The 26,080-nt window shown below is 41.4% G+C and overlaps 1 protein-coding gene across 6 annotated transcripts in view; it reads right to left on the bottom strand.

Moving 5' to 3' along the window:
* The window catches only part of sun1b (Sad1 and UNC84 domain containing 1b), a 29,731-nt gene extending 5,088 nt beyond the window's left edge, over positions 1-24,643 (bottom strand). Inside the window, exons 1-14 of one of the 6 annotated variants that reach the window (XM_086085455.1) lie at positions 19,521-19,795; positions 17,110-17,207; positions 7,927-8,109; positions 7,374-7,621; positions 5,639-5,905; positions 5,408-5,545; positions 5,019-5,138; positions 4,444-4,527; positions 1,960-2,070; positions 1,765-1,884; positions 1,573-1,666; positions 1,409-1,467; positions 362-549; positions 20-283 (exon numbers count right to left, since the gene is read on the bottom strand). In XM_086085455.1, coding sequence (XP_085941581.1) covers positions 20-283; positions 362-549; positions 1,409-1,467; positions 1,573-1,666; positions 1,765-1,884; positions 1,960-2,070; positions 4,444-4,527; positions 5,019-5,138; positions 5,408-5,545; positions 5,639-5,905; positions 7,374-7,621; positions 7,927-8,109; positions 17,110-17,192 — 1,959 coding nt within the window. In that variant the 5' untranslated portion in view covers positions 17,193-17,207; positions 19,521-19,795. Of the gene's footprint in view, positions 1-19; positions 284-361; positions 550-1,408; positions 1,468-1,572; positions 1,667-1,764; positions 1,885-1,959; positions 2,071-4,443; positions 4,528-5,018; positions 5,139-5,407; positions 5,546-5,638; positions 5,906-7,373; positions 7,622-7,926; positions 8,110-17,109; positions 17,208-17,513; positions 18,919-19,520; positions 19,796-24,456 lie in introns of those variants that run through there. The other 5 variants (XM_086085447.1, XM_086085438.1, XM_086085473.1 and 2 more) reach the window with 5 other exon arrangements.
* Between the last annotated feature and the right edge of the window lie 1,437 nt (positions 24,644-26,080).

The raw sequence follows: 26,080 nt of genomic DNA, 5'->3' as shown, positions 1-26,080 counted from the left end.
ATCAAGCGTGTTGTATGACCTGTTCTTGGAGGGCATGGTCCTTTTTCAGCTCTCCTCGCAGAACGGCCAGCCTTTGCTCCAGCAGGGACGACACCCACAGGCCCAACGTCTCCCTGTCGGTCTCGGTGTGGAGCTTCTCCCTCAGGGTGGTGTACAGGGCCATTATGTCCGCGTGATGCTTGTCCTGCTTCTCGTCGCTCTGCTGGATTCGCTGCCATAGCAGAGCCAGCTGGCGCTCCAGACGTTCAAGGCGCTCCAAGTCCACACTAGGGACTACACTTGGCTGGGGAGGGGGCAAAGGGTAAATTCAGAGGACTAGCCGTCCAGGTTAACAACATTGGACTTTTACTATCTAACCTACCGGTATTTGTGATACGGGGGCTGCGGTCTGACCCTGGGGAAACTGTGCAGCAGGTCCAGAAACTGGAGCAGAGGCTGGCATCAAGTTGGACACGTAGGTGATGGGAGAGGAAAGACGCCACTCGGTGAGGTTTACGGCTGGTAGGTAGACAAGCAGGACAGCGGCCGACGGACCCCACAGCCACCAAGCTGAACGACAACAACAACAAATGCTTGTTACTCGGGCTGAAACACTTGGACAAATAACGTAATTGCAAATTCCCCCTCAATATTGCAATTTAATATGCAATTCTTTTTTTCAAGGTCCTTGATTTAAAATCGAATCATTATTCAGCCCTGGCAAGGAGCATGGAGGAGACGCTAATGGTAAATCCAGGAAATGGAGGCAGAGATCCTGATGTGGCACATGAATATTACATAAATATAACTAATGCATGTGTGTGATTTCTTTACATACTATTTTATGTTTAAAACAGTGTGGTATCTTTGTTTAGTTTTTTTTTTGGGGGGGGGGGCATAACAGAATTAACATTATTTCAATAGGAATAATTGGATTAAGAGTCAACTGAGCTTGGTGATGCCATTAATTAAACTCTTTGTTCAAGGTACCACTCTAATTCCCAAACACAAGCTATGGTGTTGGTATCAGCGCACGCATGGAGTGAAATATACAGACCCGATTGTAGCTCCTGATTTGCAACGTACACTTGAGACGAGTGCTGGTTAGGAAATCTAGTGCCTCACTAGAGAGGTAGCAGTAAAAAATAAGTTTTGAAATTTGTGTTTGGTTGCTAACTGCTCTGTTCTGACATGCTTCACTGTATTAGGGTAAAAAGTGATGATGCACTGAATTTTCGGTCACCGAAAATATTCGTCCGAAAATGAGAAATGTAGACGATTTAGGAGCACACATTGGAAATGGACTTGGAAAATAAATATTCATCCCACTCATTTTCACCATGTTACTGATGAATGTGCTGAAACACACACTTCCCAATATTTTGCTTTACATTTACTTAGGCACTGGCATCGATTAGTAACAACTCACCTAAGAGGAGCAGAAGGGGCAGAAGAAGCAGGAGGAGCTTCCAGAGTTTGGGAAGGCATCTAGAAGTAACATGTTGGTATATTACGCAAACTGCCAAGAATGAATATTTATAAATAAAAATTCAGAAATAACTAAAATAAATAAAGCTGTGTTGCTGCACTTACCGTGTCAGAAAGAAGACATTGAGTAGAGACATGAGGGTCGCAAGGTGGTACCAGCCACTGGCAAGAAACCATAGTAGACCCCGGCCTGCCTTCACTGTGGGCGGATTGACGTAAATAACAGAACGGGCGTGTCATCGCAACCTCAGAACCAAGAAAAGAAAAGTCCATGTGGACAAGAGACACATGACCAACCTGGAGCTGCTAGGATTGTCCACAGCAGAGTGAGCAATCGCTGCGTCAGCGTCCCAACGCCTGAGCCCAACGCTTTCGCGCCTCGCACCACACAATGACCCGGTTGGAGGAGGCAGTAACCTGGAAACGGAAGCGCTGATTAGTCACCGCTCGCGCGCTAATCATCATCTTGGCACGAGAGGAGCGCCGGTCCACCTGTGTAAGCCAGAAGGCTCCACAGCGCCCCCGCCAGGCGCTGAGACCTGGACGATTGAGTGGTGAGGACGGTGTGCGTCTCAGAGTTCTGCTTCCCTTTACAGTCATCACCTGCGTGCACCAAAACACGGCAAGCAAAATCAAAACACACACAAAAAAGCATGCAGGAATTGACCTAAGATGGATGTTAAACATTAAAAAATGAAATGGTAATTCAGACAAAGAAAGCACAAAACAAAAAGGGGCCAAAGGCATGCAAAACACACAGGCTGCCATGAACACAGCACATCTTGCTGATGCCTCAACACATATACAGTAGAGGACAAAAGTTCACACACACCTCGTTCAATGTGTTCAATGTGTTTGCTGTATTCTCATTACTATTTGCATTGTAGATTCTCGCTGAAGGCATCAAAACTAAGAATGAACATGCGGATTTATGCACAAAAAAAAAGTTAAATAACTGAAAACATGTTTTAGATTCTAGTTTCTTCAAAATAGCCACCCTTTCCTCTCATTACTGGTGACAACTCTTGAAGCTCATCGAGGGAATGCCAAGAGTGTGCAAAAACAATCATCAGAGCAAAGTGACTATTTTAAAGAAACTAGAATTATAAAAAACATGTTTTCAATTATTTCACTTGGTTTTTTTTAAGTACATAACTCCACATGTGTTCATTCATAGTTTTGATGCCTTCAGTGAAAATCTACAATGTAAATTGAATGAAAGGACCGAATGGAGCGTAGGCGGACAGAACCGAAACTATTAAACCGATCGACTTTATCGGTTTTCAAAAAACGTTCCAGCCCTAATGTAAATAGTCACGAAAATAAAGAAAACACATTGCATGAGAAGGTGTGTCCAAACTTTTGGCCTGTACTGTATCTGCAAGTAAAACCACTTTTGTTCAGATTTGGGAAAGCTGACAACTGTGAATAAGGCATAGAGTGTTTCTTCAAATTACAATTTTCAATGTCAAACGCCCCCTAACCTTGCTCTGCCAGATGAATTCTCGCGATATTTGTGAGTTCACAAACTCCCGAGAATACATCTTGTACTAAGCCCGTTGATTTCCACCGAGCCAAACTTGTTTGGGGTGTGATATGCAGCTGTGACGGAACCAGGAAGCCAGGGCCGATGCCGGGGCAAAACAAACAAACCTAACATGAACGAATGGACGCTGCAATTAATTCTCTCCTTGTAGAATTACTCACCGTTTCCTTGTTGAATGTTGAACTGTGGGAGGCGCTTCATGCATTTTTAGCTGCTAAAGAAGTTCGTGCTTCCCCACCCCCTGTGGCCGTGATTGGTAAAAACACACGAGCACAATGCCGCATCGTCCAATCAGCTCAAAGTATTGTACAGAATGTCCCGCCTTTCAGTACCAATGTTCTGGACCAAATATGCCTCAAAAGTAAAAGAAAACACTTAGACCACCAATTTGTTAGTCTAGATTTTCCCCAAAATTTCGTCCCTCCCCGCCAGATGGCGGTGCTTGAAGCACCACCATTTGGCTGTCGTCCGGGACTCATAGAACTGTAGTTACAGTTGTAACTTTTGTTTTAACCTAATGTCACAAAACCAATATATAATACCTAAATGTTTGCTAAATATGTAGCTTCTTCTTTATGTCTTTGTTGATTCTCAGTCATCAAGGTCAAGGTAAGGTTGAACAAAGGCAAGTAGAATCCTTGTTCATTCACTTTGCGGCTTTTTCTTGTTTTACAAAAATATTTAAATATGACTATGCTTTTAGGCATAACTATTTCTAACACCTAATAAGGGGAGTAGTTTTACTTTATTTTACAGTGGCTAACTTTTGTCTAGATTAGTATTAAAATGTAACATTGCCTGTGTAGTTTTCTCAAGGGTTTTATTACGGCTTGCAACGCGTAGAGCTGACCAGCCATAAACGGCGCAGCGAGATAGCAAAAATGGAGAACAGAAGATCTGGAAGTCCACAGGCTTACTTTATTAAAAGGGACACAAAAGCAGCGGGCTTCTCGGCGCTACCCCGCATCACAATAATCGTACGTGTCCAGATTTGTCCACGGCGTCAAATACATTGACGGCCTAAACGAAAAAGTGCTGCACATACACACACACACAAAAAAAAAAAGAGCTGCGGATTGTTACACGCTACATTTTAAATTAGAACAATTTGCAAGTCAACCAGCATCGATCAATTAATTGTGTTTGACTTTGGACGTTCCACTGGGTAGTGTCTATATTGTATTAGTTATGATTATGATGTTATGATTTGGTGGCGAGTACGGTGTCAGCTTGCATGTTGGACTAAAAGAAAACTAGTCATCTATCACTAATGAGTCAACAAGTTGCTGACCAGCCAAAGTGGTTCACTTAAACCTCAGCAGAATGCCCCCGACACAGGTCATGCAGGTCACATTAACTCGTCAATCAGCACACAACAGGCTGTGTGTGTGTGTGTGTGTGTGTGTGTGTGTGTGTGTGTGTATACTTACATAGGGAACCATTGAGATTGAGATGTGATGCATCTTCTGTCGCCAGATCTTTGACATTCATGCTCCCACAATAACTCGAGTGAGCTGAAATACACACAAAGCGCATTTGTATTTGTATGTTAGGATGAGAAATGACAACAAAATGAATGATAAGACATTGAAAAAAAAAATGTCCCTGTTAAAAATGTAATAAAGCATAAATGTATTCAAATGTCATCCTTTACTCACAAACTGTAGGTATAAATATTAACTACTCGAAATAAAAAATAACCTTCATGAACAGTCAACTCAACTGCCAATTATGCCCTATTTCCAAATAGGTTTTAAAGCTAGGGTGGGTCCTTGAACACAAATGTTTGATCACCCCGGGTTTAAAGCTTCACCCAACTTGTACTGCTTTGACATAAAAACAACAGACGAGTTGCGAAGCAACACACCAGATTTTCCAAGTCAAAGTTGAGACAAATTAATTTACATATTGATCCTAAAATGACACTCTTGAGAGAAACAAAGGAGCAGCAGATGTCAAGAGGGCGGCCGGGAGCTCTGACCTTGTGTTAAGAAAGGGGCGTTACCTTGTACTTGAGAGTCTTTAGACATGTCACCCATCATCTTGCGCTTGAGTAGCCACACCTGAGACAAACTGGAGGACGCCGTTTGTCTCAGGGAGTCCGTACATGATGCAAAGACACCTGCTGGAATCAAGCGGACAGACACTTAGTTAAAACACACATGCAGCAGTGTCAACACAGGGGGAAAAAATATCATCATCAAAATATTTTCCAATACACCTTTTAGGACACTTGTGACACCAAAAGCGACTATTTTTATGTTGGTCGTTACAGCGGGTGTCGTAAAAAGAATTGTGAAGCACTACTCTACAAAGCACAATATTTGCGGCCTTGTCAGAAGACAACAGGCAGGACTGTACGGAATGACGGCGATCCAAGATGCGTCTGTCTACCTGATGCTGGCGTGGCGTTCCTGGTTCGTGTGTGCAGCCAGAGCGCGCTGCTGTAGAGCATAGTGAAGATGGACACAAAAGGAGCCAGGACTTTTTTGCTAACGCGCACACACGTATTAGACACTGACGTTAGGACACCTAAGGAGAAGAAAGAAAGAAATGTGTTAAATCAACTATCCAACAGTGTGTGTGAGATGCAAACCTCTTCCATCCAAGTTTATATTTACGCACCCGTCTTGTTCTTCCGACTGCGGTCTCTGGAGTATATACTTGTGAACGGTGACGATGAGTAAGACACGGCATCCGTGCACACTCCTTCCGCGCGTGATAACGCCGTCGAGGATGCCGCTGATGAGTGTGTGACGAGGGAGTCATTCATTTGCGAATGGAAGGAGCAGTCTTTGCAGACGTAACCGTTGGCAAGCGTCACGTGGGATTTCGAAGCGTCGACGTCGCCGTTGATGTTCGACGAGCTGTGGTCGGAGTGGGCCGTCCTGCCTGACGACACAAAACACGTAGATTTTATGACACCACGCTAATATTGCGTTTTCATACTCAGCATCATCATGTCCAGGGATGAAATCTTTTCAAACGGTTAGCATTATTCTTTCAATTTGTAGCTATTGTTTTTATCAACATGGGGCATACACTTTCATTCCTTTGCTAGACAGAAGTTACTTTACTCCTTGAGCAGCAGAAATGACTTTGTCTCTGTGCCTCAAGTGGGGACAAATTAACACTAAATCAAGTTTGAGTTGACAAAAAGCACCTTGAACGCTTTAAAATAGCCAATTCTCTGAGTTAGCACCTTGTGTAAACTGTCCGCTATAAATTCAGTTCAAAATGATATGCTATGATTGCACTTTGTATGAAGTTGCCCGATGGAAAAATAAACACTTGATTACATTTTATCTATTCAAAAATAAAAATCTATTTAACCCTTATTAATGTGTGGATGTTGCACCGGTGGCAAAAATTTAAAGGAATATCTTCAAAAAGAGACCAAAACTATGTTGATACTCCAAATGGTTAGAACAGCTTCAAATTGACTTTGGGTGCACCTTTACAGGCGTTTTCGGCAGAATTGCCCTAATTATAAGGCCAAATATCTTTATTTGACCAAAATTTGAGTATTTTATAATTAATGATTAATAGGATTAATGTTTTTAGTAGAAACACACTACTATATACTACCCGCTTGCGCTCTCCCTTCCCTTCCCATGAATGGCGTGATGCATTCACAAACACTCGTAAATAAAACAGCAAAACAGAACATGCACTAAAAGCGACACACACAACCTAGTTCGTCACAGTACTTCCACTGCTTTCCTGGGACTGGGCCGAGCCACTCTTTTTCTTCTTCAGTAAACAAGTAAATATACGGTTACCAAGAATGCTGCCATTCTCACACACCATTCTCTAGTCCTCTCTCTCCTGACTCCCAATTTTGATAGCAGGCCGTGTTGTAGAGCTCGGGTGAAGTGAATACGGTTTTCCTCCTGTTGTAAATTCCTCATTAATGTTACGTTTATGCAAGCATTAGTTTAGTGCTCAGTTTGTTTGACATCAGTCACATTGCCACACAATGTGCCATTTTAAGTCAGGCAGGTTATTGAACAGCTAAGGTTCCTAAAAAGGTAAAGTATTGAGTTCGTTAGCCGTGCGCGGTGGTATTGACGGCAGTTATGATCGGGTGCACATACTGTATGACAGAAATGCCCATTTTTTGACGATCGCCGGATTACAATTACAATTTGGTTTATATTTATAATAATATTTACGGATAGATGATGACAGAAGGGCGGCTCCACTGTTGACTATTAACAGACGCTCCAAATAAATTGACGTGCCCACCTCTGCTATTATCTTTTGTTTACTTAATTACTATTTCTTACCCCTCTTAATAATAAAATAATCATGCCATGATGACATGTTCATTTCATTTTTAAATATTTGCTAAACTGACCCCAGATGCCATCGACAGTCATAGTGGTTGTGGATGTAGTGAAGGTGCGCTGTCTCAGGTGTGCCTGATCCGTGGCGCCGGTATGCAGGCTGGCATCGAACGCTGCATTGCTTTCGTCCATCCTGGTGCTGCTAGTAATTGGGGTACTGACGGCAGAGAAGCTGAAGTTTTTCCTCGGCGTGCCAGCTTGGCTCAAGGACAAAGACCTGCTATTGGAACTGGACTGCAGCGTTCTGCTCCGCAGCGTCCTGGCAGAAAGAACACCGGAAACACAAATGTGGATTATTATGGTATGTTGTAAAATTAGACTTAACTCCAGCTTCTACTTGACAGAAACATTCAAATTTTGCTAAAATATTAAGGATCATCATCATAATTTCACTGTTATTTCCTTCACTCTTCAAGTGATGAGAAGGGGAAAAAATATTTAAATTGTTTCTTTTTTGTAAGGAAAAAAGAAAGATCCAGATGGTATCACCCTGTCTTAAGGTACCTTAACAGTGAATTCACTGCCACTGTATACCAGACAGCATGCAGATATTAGGAAACTCACCGTGAATCTTTCTTGGTTATATAGCTGCTCTGGATCTGGGGGTAGTCCACAAGGCTATCATTGCCATGGTGATCGGTAACGGTTTGCAGACGCAGGCTCCGCCGTGCCATCCTGGGTGACTCGTACACCGGGGCAATCTGGTGCTCCTTCTCAAACTCTAACGCTGCTGTTGAGTAGCTGGAGCTGGGGAAAACCAGGACAACAAGCACAAGAGAATCATGAACGCAATGTCAGCGAGAAATGCACGACTACTTCGAATGAGGACACTGCCTTCATTTTGACAGAATTAAATAAAACCAACCCAGGAAACAGTGCCCATTGAGAGAGACAGCAAAGCTGTCACGCTGTTGTTCACTGCAGCTGGCAGTTTACCCAACAGGAAGTGACTCAGCCACGAGGCAAAAGGGAAGACAAGACAACGGAAGAGGCAGCAGCGCCTGCCCTTGGCGTCCTCATTGGAAACACTTGCCGCATAAACGTCCCGAAAGCATTCAAATTGACAAACAAAAGCAATGCAGTGTGCGCTGATCCAAAACTCTGCGTGAAAGTTGTAAATTGAAGGTTGCCATGGATCACGCTGCGCTGAGTCACAGGGCCACACCCCACCTGGCACAGCGCTGGAGGCACACATGCCAACGCAAACACACTGAGAACAATGGAAAGACTCTGGATGCACTTACTAGGATTATCAGTAAGTTCCTCTAAAACAGGGAGCATAAGAGATAAATAAAGTATATATCAAAATATCAAACTATAAGTCATGACAGCCACCCATCCATTTTCTTACAGTAAATTCACAACTATGGGCATGCATTGTGCAAATTAGATTCCTAAATGAAATTAACATCAAATTGGAATGTGGAGGACGCCTGGAAAACCCACTCAAGCACGGGTTGAACATAGAGATTCAAACCCAGACCTTCTGACCGTGAAGCACATATGCTAGTCCTGCACTGTTGCCCTTAAATGCTAACCTTGCTCTCGCGAAATGTACTCTTGCGGTATTTGTGAGTTCCCAAACTCACGAGAATCCATCTGGTACCGCTCCTATTGATTTCCACCGATACGAACCACTGGTGGTCCAATCATAGAGCGATATTGTATTTGGGGGCGGGATATGCAGCTGTGACGCAAACAAGAAGCGCCGAAGCCGCGGGAAGAAACAAACCAAACATGGCGACACCGGTGGACAAATGCGTGGACGCTGCAATTAATTCTGTTCTCGCTGAATTAGTCTCTTGTATCCGCACATCAACATTGCAAAACCGACAACATAAACTCAACGCCATGATATCAGCTAGTCACAACAGTCGCATGTCGGTGACGACATTTTCATTCTTTGCCGTGATTGGTCAAAACAAAAGTTAGGTAGACGTGCACACGGTTCTGATATTGTTATAACCACAAATCAATCTGGCAATACTTAAGGACAACTACAGGAGGTAAACAATATGACCTTGTTGGAAAAGCCTAAACAAAGTACGGGTTCATGAAGGTCATCAGAACAAATCATTTAAAATAATGCTCAGTTTCGATTGACACTGTCAAAGAGATACTCATTTTAAAGCATGTTTATTATTGGGAATTTGGGAAAATATTGAAAGTTTGAGGCAGAGGAATACTATACTTTTATATTACGACGTAGCTCATGTGTCACTGGTGTGGCACTCTGATCCAAAGCTTGAGGATTACACACCGCCACCTCCATCCAATTATGTGCTTTCGTGTTTCCTCAGCATCCGTGCCTGCTGCTTCAAATGGATCTCCAACAAACTTTGACGACTCATGTAAAAGCAGAGAGAGTGTTCCGTACAAATGACTGGTCCAAGGTATCAAAGCGCTGTAATAAGCAGGCCACTGATACCTCAAGTCACTGAAGTTACAAGCTACTATGATGCTTTGTTTGGGCGGGAAACAGTCAAACAAGTAGAATTTGAATCAAAGGTATTTATGGGTACAGCAGCGGCACAGAAGGCTTCATCTGATCAGCGTCTAATCGTTTTCCTCTTCCGGTTCTTCCACGCGTCGATATCGACAGGTCCACTGCTCACTTTCATGCGGCTCCAACAGCCCACATCAGTTATATAAATAGAGAGCGCAGAGACTGATTTTAGAAGCAAGAAAAGCGGACAGACACCCAGCATAGACAATAAAGATGCTCGCATTTGGACAACCGGTTTCCAGGAATCTCTCCTTGCATAACGCCAGGTTTTGATACCCTTCCCACACTCAGTGGGCACTGCCGGCTGTCTTGCATCACAGGCACACGACTCCAAAAGTATCTTTCTTATCAGACAGAGTAGACTGTTTGCTTGCCTTTAGCTTCAGGGAGCAAGTGGAGAGCTAAGCCGGGCGTGGGTCCACATTTACTGTGAAACCGCATGAAGGCAACATGACTGGGACACATGAAGCCCAGATAAATGCTTTCTGAAACAAATGTCCTTTATTATTGTGTGTTCTATACAATATGCATTTTATGAACAAATGGGAAAAAAGATAATAGAAAATATTAATTAATTTCATGCCATTTAAGGAACACTTCTCTGGGATACAGAACAAACCAAAAAGTAATTTTAAACAAACAGCTAATCATACTTTTCGTAGGGAATAGGTCGACCTGCTAATAGCAAAAATCAGCATACAACTGACGGCAATAGAAATGCATAGGGAGGGGGGGGGGGGGGCAAATTTATGCATTATACATTCAAAGTAATTGTCATCTCTATTTTTTTCTGCCAAAAATTGGCATCAGCCTAAAAAAATCTGTATTGGTCGGGTCCTACTAGTAAATTGAATTAAGAGCTTGGTCATTGAAAAACAAACTTAAGGATGGTACTGGACTTCATTCGTCCTGTATGTAAATCAATCATCAACTGCTGCTTAAATGACAGCAGCAAGACCAACTGGTCCACTTTATTCATTGCATTCATTCCAAGCAAATTCTCTCCATGAGAAAGACAAAAAGTGGATTTACACCACCAATACAATACATGTTGGATTGCTGCCACTAAATGGATGCACCACCCACTCACATGCTGTCTTCTTTGCGTGTTAGGGAGAGGGGGGGGCACCCCTAATTTCACATTATGTACAATGCATACAAGCTATTTTGTCCAAAAGCTGGCTGACCCATAGGACATGCTGGTTGTCCATTAAAATATAAGCAAAAAAACTCCCCAAAGAATTCTGACTTTATTTGGACAATTTCCACTTTAAATTCAGAATTGTGAGAGTAAAGTAAGAATCCTGCCAAACTTTCATTTTCCTTCACTGGCCTAATGCACTTCCGTAGCTTTTAAATTAGAACCAGCCATAGAAAATAAATGGTAAAACTGGTTTTCTGAACATTGTATTCACCTCTTTTCCATTTATGTTGTTAGTAAATTAAAACCACAAGTGAGGTATTGTTAAAAATGCGAGCCAAAAGTCCAAACTTGCTCAGACACAGCGCTCTAGTCTTAGCCACAAAAAAAGTAATCCTCGTGAGTTCAACTTTTATATTTTAACAAGCTAGACTTCAGCTATTGAATCACATTCATGACTTGCCCAATACAGTCCACATAATGACAAACACTGGAGTGGATACACAGAAAAGAAAGAAGCAAAGTCGCAAAAGGGGCACAAGGCAGTTCACAACACTGAAAGCATTGTGTGAATTTAGAGCGCACTAATTTCCCTTCAGAACCACGTTACAGAAGATAAGAAAGAACAACCGCGCTGCCATCTTGCTTCCCAATACTGCATCGGAGCAACCAAAATCCCCTTGTGATGCAGAGGCCCGTGTTTACAAGCATTTCGGATGGTAGAGGGGCCGGCCTGCTGAATTGCCATCCAGCTCCCTCTGGGCGAGGATAATTTGCCACAGATTTGGATCGTTCTATCACACCCTAATTTTCCCTCCCTTTTCGTGTCTCCGCCGGACTTTCCTTCATCGAGTTACTGCTGTCGGTGGGTAGTGGCTCATATGTGGCGAACACACCGTGTGTTCCACACAATACACATGGCCAAATGTTAGTGGCGGCAGCAGCATGGGCAACAACTGCTAAAGTGGGAAGACAATCACACACACACACGCGCGCAATGTTGGGTTGCATTCCTCAGCATTGTCTTGGTAAGCATGACTCACATGTTGACAAGTTGATTTTCACGCAAAGACATTAGAAAACACTGGAAGGGGAAAACATAGTTTTTACAATTCTATTATTATCTTTTAAAATTGAACTTTTATTTTTTTTTAAGGTAAAAAAATGGTGCCATATGTCTATATATCCATAACATTGTACTATTGTACAATTCACAATGTATGAATTACAATATTATTCTTGTGAAAAGTACATTTACCTTTGCAAAATGATTTGTCCTTTTTATTATTTATTTCTTTATCCAATACTCATAGCAACATGTTTAATTCTTATTAAGTCACCGCCATTTTTGTCCTTAATGTTACAAGAAATACCGTCTTGGTAAAAATTTGTGTTGTTCCAATACTGCATTAAAACAGTGGTATCGGCATTGGTAAGTACTAACAAGTAACATGTAGAGCTGTCAAAATTAATTGATTAATCGACAAGTAATCCATTATCAAATTAGTCAACGGCTATTTTAATAATCGAGTAATCGTTTGGAGCCATTTTTTAATTTAAAATGGTCCAAATCCTCTGATTTCAGCATATCAACAGTAATTGTCCACTGATTTCTGTAGTCCTTGATGAAAGAAGACTGATTATTACTATTTGCAAACATCTGGTTTACTTTGGAAAACAATGACCGACCCGGTAACATAGAACAACATCAATCCACCTTTTTTAGTCACTATAGGAATACGAATTACAAAATAAACACCAATCACTTGTTAATAAACAGTAATCAGGGAAAAAATGCGTTTGTAATACACTTTAATGCAAAATTAAAATGAATCCAATTAGTTGATTAATTGATTGAATAATCGATAGACTAATGGATTCTAAAAATATTCGATAGTGACAGCACTAGTAACATGCCATTATTTCTGACGCAAATATAGGACTTTGGATGCAGCATCTTGTGTCCTGCTCATGTATGACACTCACTGATGTGTGACGTGTTCACTGCATGCCGAGCCCTTGAATGTTCTGAACCAAAGGCTGGGCAGCTTTTTCATGTTGAGAAAAAAACAAAAAAAACCTAGGTATCGATACGGTATCTGCATCAATTGATATTGCAAAACGGGCTATCGGAATCTGTGTCGGAGGCCAAACAAACGGTATTGGAACAACACTAGAATTTTTTTTGTTTTTTTCCCTTTTGAAATGACATTTTACTAATATTTTTGTATTACTTACAACCTGAGACCATCTATTACATTGACTTCATCCCCCTAAAATTCATATTTGTACCACTTATTGCTTAACATTAAAATAAGTATTACTATTCTTGTACATTGCTTGCAAATGTATTTTTGCGAAATTACAAGTATCTTTTAACATTTCTTTTTACTTAATTCTCATAATATTACACCTTTCTTCTTCTAAGAACGACTTTGCATATCACACCAACATTGTTCCCCTTTATTACATTTAGCTATGACATTTATTCCTGTAAAACTGTTGTTTTCCTTTTATTCTTGTGATACTGTCTGTTTTGACATAATTCTCAAAACCTTTGTTTTCCTCCTCATAATAAATGGCTTGTTAAACCTTGTCTTTACTCTATGACTTTTCTTGTACTGTAATACATTTCTTTTTGCAAAATTCTGACTGGCCTTCATATGCAGTTAACAACGCTCATATTCCATTTCTAACCTGACTAACTATCCTTAATCATTTCAATTGCTGCTGCAGTTGCTGAAATCCTGAAGCCCTATCTTTGTCAGGTCTCCTGTGCAAGGTATACAATGTGCTCCTGTCCTGAGTGTTCGAATGTAGTAATGACACCAGTCAGTCCTCTCTTGGGAGAAAAAAAAACGACACCGGAGGCCCCACTGACCCACTTCCAGCATCATCAAATATGAAGTGTATTTGTGAGTGCAACAACGTGCACCTCTGCTCTGCTCTGCTCTGTATGGGGAGGGGCCACATGGCGCTGTTGCAGTTTATCACTCTTGCAAATGTTCTGGCCTCAAAGATCAAATATGAGCTTCCAGGCCTCCATTTATCATTAACAAATGTTTGCAAGTCAACGAGGGTATGAACACAATGGCCACTGTACAAAATGCAAATCTAGCCGCAACCGCAAGAAAAGCAGGTATTTTGAACATCTCTTTTGAGTTTACACATCTTGCCCACACAAACGGATTTTAGATGACTTATTTTCCCTTAAACACACACACGCACGCACGCACGCACGCACGCACGCACGCACGCACGCACGCACGCACGCACGCACGCACGCACGCACGCACGCACGCACGCACGCACGCACGCACACACACACACACACACACACACACACACACACACACACACACACACACACACACACACACACACACACACACACACACACCTCTGCTCTCAATCTTGGCAGCAGGAGACAGTGCAGAAAGGGTTAGTCTAATCCCGGGATCAGGGCCGTGTTTGTGACGGCAAGGTAGATTCATTAATAGATTCTCAACTGACAGACTGCATTCAAAAAGAACAGCATGAGCTTTCAAGAGAGTCTACCTGGCGGATTCCAGAGCGGTTTACCAGCACAATTTCAGAGCCACTCTTCAAATTAGATAGCTGGACTGGATATGGCTTTGTGTCACCAAAGTGACCCGATACTGACAGCATTTTCTCAGAGGGGGTTGTTAGCCAGTATACGTAGCAGGTCAGGTGGATCGCTTGCTCCACCAGAGTGGAGCATGCATCTTAAACTTCACTTCCTCCGTGCTGACGACCATCAATCAACTTTTTTTTCTTTTTCTTTTTTAAAACTGCAGCCTGAACGCGTTTCAGCTCACTTGGATTTAAGTGGCGGTGTGCAAATATGCCTTTCATCATACATTTTTGCATGACAAGCTGTAAATCGAATAACAGGTCTTTGGTCATTTTCATTGTTTCACGTAAATGATGGGGACATACTAACACTGCATCAAGTCAAACGGAGAGCAAACGAGAAAAGGGGTTGCATCGATTCTTGTCAACATCACCCCCAAGGCAACGACATTCTTCCACATGCACAAACTGAAGCGTCGAGTGTCGACCACACCCACCCTATGAGTAGCTAAGACCATCTTCAAAAAAAGGAGAAAAATACAAGTGAGGGAAGTTAAAACAAAACTTAGAGTACTCCCAAGGTTAAATTGTTGACGTAAACACAACCAAATGCAGCGCCTCATATTTGTTTGTCAAGCTCCATGCTATGCAGGGCAAAATGACATGCAATTAATTAACTGGCACGCAAACTCGGAAAAGGCAGATCTCTGTCTAGCTAAAGTATAAGTAACAAACGTCAAAAGTAACAATGAGCCTAACACAATTACACAATCGAGAGTGCTGAGGTTACCGTTGTGAGCGCATGTTAGCAGTTAGCTGTTACCTGGCTAACTGTTAGGCAGTTTGTGTGTGGCAGTTGTGGTAGAAAGAGCAAGTGTATAAATGTGCTTATTACGTGTTTATTTAGTTTGTTCAATAAAGTCATTAAAAGTGCGCTGGAGGCTGTGTCCATCCTTGAGCACGTGTTCGGGCATTACATTTACGTTCCAACTCGTATCTGTTACATTAGATATCATTTGTCAGGTTTCCATCCAATTGTTTCGAATATTTAAAGCAAATTTACTCAAAATGTGCAAAACGGACATGCGACTTATGCCAGTTTCCATCTGTTCTTCTTTTGTGAATATTAAGAGGGGACTCCGCCGCTGTAGGTGGCAGTATACACCATAGAGATGTGATCCAGCAGTAATTTAAAAGAAGAAAAACAGGAAGCGACTGCGTCATGCTATGTCGTATGGGTTTGCTTTTTTAATTCTTGATAAACCCTAGCGTTTTTGTTGTTGTTGTCAATCTAAAATTGCATTAATATTCACTTCTTTATTTAAAAAAAATATTGAATTTGGTCATCCTACCAAACATACTTTATCGTCTGCCATTGCTTTGTTACTACAAACCTGCGTGTAATATTCGGTCAAAACGTATGACATGTATCTGGTCTTGTCTGTTTCTATAGCCAAAATTTGCATTTTCCTGTTTTTGATACGCTTCAAAATCCACCCGCTACAAGCATAAAAACATTTTTGTGAATTTTGGGGCCTTTTTAGAATTTCTAATTCAGTTTTATTTTTGCATTGCTTAAAAATTCGTATAAAAATGGGTGGATGGAAACCCCACAACTGTTAAACAGCTTGTGTGGACATTGTACACTAGTAGATGTGCTATTGCGGTATGTCAATGAGTTGTACTTTATAGTGGATACATCAAGTGTGAAAGGATCGTAATCGTTTGTATCTTCTTGTCTTTTATGCAATCTTCTCGCCTGGCTGGCCGCCATCGCGCCAAATTATTTGAACAAGAGTGGTGCCGCTGGTGTGCGAGTGAGCAGTAACAGTAGTCTGTGGGAAGAATAATCACTGCCGAGCATCGTCAAATTATTTGAGTTTCTCGATTTATCCTTTCCACCTTAAAGTGGACTGCACCCGTTTTGTTTCAACGGCGAGGGAGATTTCCATTGTAGCTCCAATGATGAAAAGAAAAACAAGTTGTAAACATCCACATTTTGTTCCACATTTGTTTTCTGCCTGTTGGTGTGTATGTATGTTTATGTTAGCAATTGTATCTACTATCCATCTCGAGTCACACGACATTTAGTGGGTTCTTGTTTAACCCCTTATCGTTTCCCGCGGTGCTGCTAAAAACTAGAAAACACACCTGCAAGTTTACAACACTACCTCTCGAACTCATCATGCTTTCTTACTCGTAAAGGTGGTGATAAATTGCAGGGCATAGAAACAGACATAGAACAGTGATTCCACTACAAACACAGACAGACCAAGAAAAGCCATAGAAACTACAACCCCGGAAGTTTTTGAGTGAAGGGAATTTGTGTAAGTTTCTAATCCGTCAAAACAAGGCGAATTCTAAACTCCACACTGATCGCTGACGAAATATTTCTTCTTCAAATAGCTCTGCGACTAAATGAACTGCACCCGAGCGGAGCGGATCGACTTGATCGGCAACAAGTTCCTCTTATCGTACCCGCGCTCACACATGCCGGACGTCTCACCTGAGGGAGTAGGTATAGCCGGTGTTCTCTGGAGCACACTGTGGCGGTGTGTATGTGTGCAGTTGGGAAAAATCCATGGTCATTCTTCTTTGTTTAGACTGCAAGAGTCAGGATGCAAGGGATAGGGTCAGCCCACGCTGACATGGTGCAGGGAGATTAGCATAAACTCACTTCCATACACGCACGCACGCGAACGCACTGCCTTGTTCAGCCTGTCTCTTTGTTTGAAATCATTCAAATATGAACCCTAAATATACATTACAGACAAAACATTGCAGATAAAGTTGCTGCCTTGATACAAAATGAAGTCCACTTAGTACAATTGGCCCAAAAACAGCTCAGGTAGGCCCGACACACTCTTTGACCAGGAACAACAACGACACTGTGATTGTGCCTGTCCTAACCTCTTCCTGCATGTTGCCAATGGCTGCCCCGTTGACTGTAACCAATAACTGGCCGTGTCCCCTCTGGTAGCGACTGACAGGCGAGCAGATCCTCTTACTCCTCGAGCCGTCTCCGGGCTGAAGCTACTACTTGTGTGAGCTCCGCACACAGGGAAGAGTGTGTTATGAAACCAAGGGGTGGGGCCGAGCTTTTTTTTTTTCTTTTAGACACACGGGCGGGAAAACACTAGCCAGAGAAGTTGCTCTTCTCACAGTGGAACCTGCATCCGCAGGCTGTGTAAACACAACTGGTTATAGCCGAGAATTAAAAATTGTGTATAGCCAAGAAATTCCATTCTTCCCAACAAAAAGTTTCATCTACAAATTGCAAAAGTGAACGAACTGACCTAGACCAAGTGTATGTTCACACAAACTACGTGTCGTTTTTAAGTGACACCGTCACAAAAATCTGAGATAATTGCAAAATGTACAAGTTATACAGTTGGGGAAAAATGGACATACACAGTGAGATGTAATTTAGAAAATAATTAATTGGCCACTATTGAACTGGTCAAATTTATGGGGCGTCAGAAATGTGGCAAGAGTCACTCTAATTCAATACAAATTCTGTATGTTTGAGTCTTTATATATCACATGTTCGGCATGTGCCACAAAAAAAAAAGTTTCTTCTTAGCGTTGTTTTCAGTATTAGCTACTGACAGTGGAGAAGTTGAAGTTGACTTAAGTGTAAGCAATACAAGGAGGAGCAGTCAATTTGTGGCTCTCAATTGTTTTTTGTGGTGTACGTATTTCAATTGATAACATTGAATTGTTCTACAAGGTGAGTTGCTAAAACAGCATGAGCTGAACTTTAATCCCTTCCAAAATCAAACAGTGTATGGTCCATCTAATGTGACTCCTCTGGCAACAGAAAATGTTATGTTGAGTTCTATGACCGTGAATGCTATTTTAGTGGTTTTCTGCTTAATTTGTGGCCTACAATTAACAGTATTGTTTTTCACTGCTAGCTGTAAACTGTAATGCACAAGTTTTCAAACACTCCACTTTAAAGACCATTTTCAATATTTTTGGCTACACCAAAACATGGTTGTTCGGTAAAACAGGGCCAGGGTGACACTATAAAAAAGTTTGTTTCTGTGGTTCCAAAGGTACTAGTCACCTAGACACAACCAAGCTACATTAGTGAAAACCAAGCTACCTCACAGAGCCTGAACAATTCGTTTTTTCTTACGCTTTCTTGGGGAGATTTTCATTTCGTGCAGACACAAACGTAAACAAACAGATGGCTGAATCCTGAAGTCCCACCGCTAAAGTCTCAGCCCATAATTGCTCCAAATCTGGACCCTTGAGCCAAAAAAGAAGGATAAGCTACAGCAAGATCCAAAAGCTGGGGGTCAGCTTCTTAATTGAGCCAAGATTTTTTGTGGGGACAATCTAATGCTGCGGAGAATATGACTTATTTCATTGCCGACCAAAGCGCAACAAATACACTAAAAGCTTCATTACATTAGTTTCAGGTTTGCTAACCTTAAAAACAGCACAGACCGACACCACAAAGAGACAGGTTGAACAGTGCACGCTCTCCCTCTCTCTCTCTCTCTGAGACACACATGCACCCTCGCACTTGTATTGAACATAAACGTGCAGCACGCCGACACACTGTCAAGTGTTGTGTGTCTTGCTCTGTACGTCAGCTTTGCTCGCTCCTTTGCGACAAAACACATGCGAGCCAGCCGGTGGCCTGTAAACGACGGCGCGCCAAGCGTCAAATCGGCGACACGGACAAGAAGCCGCTGACATTCCCGCCGGGCTAAATTTAGACTATAGGCTCTCTCTCTTTTTTCTTTTTTACACCAGGCACACTGACTTACAATCGCAGGGGTCGCGCAACGGATATCTAAGCACAGATTTGGAAGTTAATGAGCTCACTTGGGACCACGATGTATTAATACAGACGCTATCGTATTTGTACCACGGCGTTGTGCACGTTAACGTGCCATAACTTGCCCGTGTACTGCGAATCCATGTACGGAATCATCATCATCATCATCATCATCCTCATCCTACAGCGATTCCCGAATGGACGAAATCCACTGTTGACTGTCGACACGCCAAACTTCCTCCGGCGGCATTCCCGGGGTGGGAAAAAAAGAGAGTAAACAAATCGTCTTTTTGCTACGACCTTGTGCTCTTCAACGCGGTCGAAAGTTGCAAAGTGGAGTGAGTGAGTGTGTGTTGTTGTTTCCAAAATGGCTTCCCGGGCGGACAAAGCCACTAGGATGGCTGCTGTGATGCTGTGCGGCTGATCCTCCCACTCGGCCCGGCCGCTTCAAATTCATTGGACGAGCCGATGTGCGCCTGACAGCTGCCGGGCTGCGCTCGTTTTGGCAGCCGAGTAGACTACAGTTGCTTACAGCATTCAGTACGACAAAAATGCATTCGGTTATAGCAGCAGCAGCTTTCAATCACACTGGAGGCATAGCAACACTTGCAAAAACAATCACTCCATTGAGACTTCACATGAGTTGGCCCCAGTGGCGGTCCTTGAGTGGCAGACTGTGCAAAAGCCCCCTTTGTCCCCCCACCACTAACACACACACACTAAAGTGACCATTTGTTTTGAATCTGTTGAATTACAAAGACAACTTGTTTTTCATATGCCCTGCCTACTAAAGTATATATATATATTTTAAATTGTGTGTCAGTTTGTGTACAGCCACTCAGTTGGACGTCATTTCATTTCTCAATTAGCAGTGACACTCAAACATAAAATAGTTTGATTGCTACCCAAATACGAAGATTGACCATTAGGGGTGTTAGAAAAAATCGATTCGGCAATATATCGTGATATTACAGCGCGCAATACTCGAATCGATTCGATATGCGGCCAAATCGATTTTTAAACATCAATTTTTTATGGGAATATTCAACAAAACGTCTTACTTAGGGTTAGGATTCAGACATTAAGCATGGAAGAATGTTATATTAATGGAACATTAAGCCTTAATATTTTATTTCAGTGCTGTTCAAACATGAAACAGACTGCAACCTGTTAAATGCAGTGGCTCAGTTATAAACCAGAATTTTCAGATACATAATTCAATTTTCATACAAATCTTACAGTGCACATGTACAAGTTTACTGATTAGTATTTAACAACTAAATTTGAGTATTTTTTTTTTGCAATAATCAATTTAGAGATTTGTATCGGGATTAATCGGTATTGAATCGAATCGTGACCTATGAATCGTGATATGAATTGAATCGCCAGGTACTAGGCAATTCACACCCGTATTGACCATATAAATTTTGTTTACAGCCAGGTCAGCATTGTAAATAGCAATCATTACATGGATAAATAAAGGTTAAATAAATAAATGAAGTGATTCTTCACCATACCACACTTTGAGAGTCAGGACGAAATCCAATTTTGATAAATCATTTTTTTTTTTTTACAAATTGATAGAATTGGTCAGTCTTCACATGGGTCTGTTATTATTAAAAGTTGTGCACCAATCTAAAGTGTTGTTGAGTGTTTCTTTGACACAATGAAATGATAGTGACTCAACAATGGCTGTCTGTTTTAGCGCTATGAGATTTCTATTCAATGCTAGCGACATGCATAGCCCCTCATGGTATTAAGTGTTGATATGTCGCTCTGCTTCATGCAATGAATAAAGTCACAAAAAAAATTGTAATGTCAAACTGTCAAATTTCATGAATGATAGGTTTATATTACAGTTCTATCATGAGAGAAGCCAATGAAATGTGCTTGCATGAGACCAAAAGGGAAGTCGAGCCTTGGCTCTTGGAAACTTTATCATTAGCCTGATTGCATAATTGTTAAAAAAAAAAGAAAGAAACGTCAACAAGCAACAGTTCCTTTGCCTTGTTTCAACCTATGCAACATTACAATGACTGTAATGTCAGCGAGTCTACACAATACACATACAAGGAAAATAAAAAATAGCAAGCATATTAACTATTAAAGTACTGTAATGCCCTTGCATGTGAACAAGAAAAGTCCCAGTCCCCAATTCCTTTACATCCATTTGTTAAACAAGACAAACATACTAAATGAGAAGACTGCTGTCAGCCGCAGCTCACCCCCAGACGCTCACACTGAAATAACCGGCTAATCCATTTCCATCTTCTAGCATCACTCAATAAGCCACACGCCTTCAAGGGCACACAACCAACACCTATTTGTAGTACATCAAGTAATTACTAAGCCCAATACCATTACCAGCACTATTAAAAAAAATCTAAATCTGACAATTAAGTCCTCCTCGTCAATAGTTGGCACTACACTGCGGTCGTTTGACACATCAGATAACCAGCAATGTATATCAGTAAGAAAGAAAGATCTTTGTTCTCTCAACTGCCACCTCTGGCCTAAAGTGTAACTGCAGTCACTGTGTCAAGTTCCTGCATGGTGTGCGTGCGAGTACGTGCACTCGAATGAACTTTTTGTTTTTTCAGTTTTTTTTTTTTAGTTTCCATCCCAATTGTGTCGTACGCTAACACTATATTACGCGGGGACAAGCATGACGTCATCCTCCACCACTCCCCACCCCCAAAAAACGGAAGTGTTCCCCCGAACACTCCACCCTGAAGGGAATATACAAGCTGATAGGCAGTCAAGAGTTCAGAATCAAGGATCAACATTTGCCCGGCTTTCACTCGCTGGCATGAGCTAAAAAACTATGCAATGTGCTTGTCCTCAAGGGAAATTAGGTCTTCCCTCAGGCATAATATTACTGCTTTTGTCCATATGGTGCCGCCATAACCAACGTAAACCGAAAGTTCTTTAGTGTTGCTTTAAAGGCGATGTAGTAACGGGACTGGGGAGCCTTTGGGCTCCAATCAAACAAGCACGTCGTGTGTGAAGTGGAGACAGCCAATCACCTTCGTTGTCACAGCAGAACCACTGAACCAGCCCAATCCCGTTGTTTCACCGGCGCAGCTTCATAAGACACGAAACTATCTCGTGGACGGAAAAGAACGTCTTTTTCTGCGAGGAGCACTCTGCAAGATTCCAGGTGAGCCGACAATATAACTAGCCATTGCTTCTGAATAACATTCCGTACAGCCAGCCATGTTTTTCATTGTTTTACTTTCTTCTCTGTAAGGTAAGCATTATTAACTAATTTCCCTGCCATTGACGACTATAGACGTCAAAAATTCATTTGAACTATTTCTATTAGTTGAATTTTTTTTCCCTCTTTTGCTAACAAAAGTATGAAAACCTAGAATTAGTTTTATTGTACATTCAGAACAGATATACAATTTGTGATTAATCGTTAGTTAACTAGTGAAATCATGCGATTAATTACAATTTAAAAAATTTAATCACCTGACGCCCCTAAATTAAAAAAACATTTTTTAAATGAGGGGCATCAGACGATTAAAATTTGTAATTAATCACATGACTTCAATAGTCACAATTTATCACAAATTTTATATCTGTTATAAATGTACAATTAAAAAAATTCTAGGTTTTTATAAAAAATTTCATGAAATTTAAAAAAAGTTCAACTAATAGAAATAGTTCACATGAATTTTTTTACGTCTATAGTCGTCAATGGCAGTGAATGAGTTGATGCCGGACGGAATTATCCCTGAATATTTTATTTTCAATCACCGCAAAGCAATTTGGGCACTTTGTGCTTTGGGATTGTGTATTCACATCTCAAACAACATGGTTATATGTTTTGGGTGTGTGCATGATCTGTTTCTTCTTTGGTTGTTGCTTCAGGTCTTTCCAGTACACTGTTGATGAGATCTGGTAGATGCCACGGACTTCCGACTTCCCGGTTTCACACATCAGCGTAGTTTCCGGCCACTGATGGCCGCGTTCCAACACTTGCTCCCCCCAACCGCGTCTCAACTCTCTGAAATGCTTCGGACAACTGAGACGGACGGACACACTCGCACCCGTCGACAGGAACGCGCAACCGAGGGGCACAAAGGCGGAAGCGCAAGAACTGGGATGCGGCTCACACGTAGCAAACGGGAAACGGAAACAAAGCTGACGTGTGAGAACCAGGAAGTCGGAAGTCCCACCTCCTCCGTGGCATATAACTCATAGCGCCTCCATAATGGCGCAACACTGCAACTGCAGTTAAAATACATTGAGCTCAATCAACACAGCTGCACTACATTTTTGGACATTTGGCCAACCATCACCATAAGTCTATTTTATTTATTATTTCAATGCCAAAGACGATTTTTCAGAGGTCATGCGATCATTCCCAGGTACTTATTGTGTTAAGGTAGAGGAGGGTCTGAAAATGGCTGGCACTGAATGTCAGTTAATAAACATAAAAACAAAAAGCTGGGGGAAAATGGGGATAACCACCAGCACCCCCCCCCCCCTAAAAAAACCTATTTAAAAACATACACAACGAAATAGTTTACAAAATATTGAAAATAATCTGCTATCGAGTGAATTCCCAGATGCCGAACCGCGAGCATGCGGGGGTCCACTGTTAGTATGGTAAAGTATCATCAATTTATGTGACGTCATAAACAAGACGACCGCGCGCTTGCTCTCTTTGCCAAAGATGAAACAGCAAGATACTTCACGCCCTCTTAAAGACGTTTTGGTAGGCTCACAAGCCATTTATAGCACAAACGCGTCCATTTGTCCCTAAAGTCCATTTTTAGGGACAAACGCTTTGAATAGACGTTTCTCAAAAACACAAAAACAAAACACTGCGTTTACGCGATTTGCGCAACAAACTTCAAAGTCAAGCACATTCAAGTCAAACTGACATGGCATTAGCGTTCGACTGCCATTTTAGCACAAAGTCCCCAAACGACATTGAAAACCAACAACGTTAAGGTCGAGCATTTAGAACGTGCTAGGCTAAATATCCAAAGCATAAAGTCCTGACGGCGCAGGTGAGTCTATTACAAACAGAAAGAATTGAGCACTCACACAGTGACCCTCTCCGAGTGCAGGCTGATAATTCCACTTTTATCTCGGTAGTCCGGTTTTAGTCCAAATCTTGTAAAAGTTTCTTGATGACACTTCTCTCAACGCAGGGCATCCAGCCTGTGTACTGGGACTGTGTGTAACGTTCGTCCGCCACGCACGCGCCCACATTTTCCGTTGGAACAGAAACTCCCCGTGTCACGCGCGTGGCACCATAAAACAAGACCAAGAGACCAAACGTGCGACATCACCACTCGCTGGTAGACGCCGGAATAACAACAACACGAAGCTTCATACCACACACACTTGAATGCAGTACAGACAGTAGCCTACTTTATTTTTTTTCCTTTTCCAGTTTATTTACATTTCAGTTGAAATTATGAATTTTAATTTCAATTGTAGGTCTAATTACAACTTTTATAGATTTTTTTGTGTTAATTTAGAATGTAATTGTAAATTGTTAGATTGTCATTGTTTTTATTCTAAATATAATTCTAACTCTAACTTCTAATTTTTTTTTTTTATTGTGATCCTCGTCAGGTTAAGCGGTTCGGAAAATGAATAGATGATGGGTGCATTGCATTCCTTAATTTAATAAATTTCTGGGGTTTGGTAGTGCAAAAATCATCCCTAATGGACGCCTCTCCTAACAGGATGCTTAATTTTCAAAAAAGATGTTTAACTCATTCACTGCCATTGACGGTTGTAGACGTCAAATATTAAATTTAACAATTTGTATTAGTTTAACATTTTTTTCCACTTTTATTAACAAGAGTATGAAAACCTATAATTTTTTTATTGTACATTTAGAACAGATATAAAATGTGTTATTAATCGTGAGTTAACTCGTGAAGTCATGCAATTAAATATGATTAAAAAATTTGATCGCCTGACGTTCCTAATTTTTTAATAATCGTTTATTTTATTTTTTTTAATCACGTCAGGCGATAATATCTTTTTATTGTAATTAATCGCATGACTTCAATAGATTAATCATAAATTTTATATCTGTTCTAAATGTACAACAAAAACATTTCTAGGTTTTCATACTCTTGTTAACAAAAGTGGAAAAAATGTTAAACTAATAGAAATAGTTCAAATGAATTTTTTTTACATCTATAGCCGTCAATGGCAGTGAATGAGTTAATTTAATATGACACCTCCTTTGAGGATCACTTTTAAGTTTTTCATTATTCGATTTTTAAAGTAAAATCATTAATAAAAACAACGTTATTATTGCACCAGTGGTTGGCACGTTGACATTTGTGAGTTTGGAGGTCGACGCAAAGCACTGACTTTCCTGTGAGGTTTGGATGTTTTTCCCCATGCCGTCAACCCACATTCCAAGAACACTGATAGGGCCTGCGAGGCTCAGTGGTAGAATGGTCGTCTACCATCTGTGAGATTGTGGCTTCGATCCTCGCTCCCAATTACCACGTCAAAGTGTCCTTCAGCAAAACACTGAACCCTGACTTGCTCCCAGTGGACCTGGCAGCGCCCTGCATGGCAGCAGTAGATCACTGGTGTGTGAATGTGAGGCATTGTAAAGCGCTTTGGGCACCATGTGGTGTAGATAAAGTGCTATATAAATCAGTCCATTTACCCAAATGAGGACAACTGGATGGAT

Source organism: Leptonotus elevatus, chromosome 1, assembly GCF_054856555.1.
Source record: "Leptonotus elevatus isolate MCC_2025b chromosome 1, RoL_Lele_1.0, whole genome shotgun sequence".
Classification (NCBI taxonomy): domain Eukaryota; kingdom Metazoa; phylum Chordata; class Actinopteri; order Syngnathiformes; family Syngnathidae; genus Leptonotus; species Leptonotus elevatus.
This window is presented reverse-complemented; position numbering and strand designations above follow the sequence as displayed.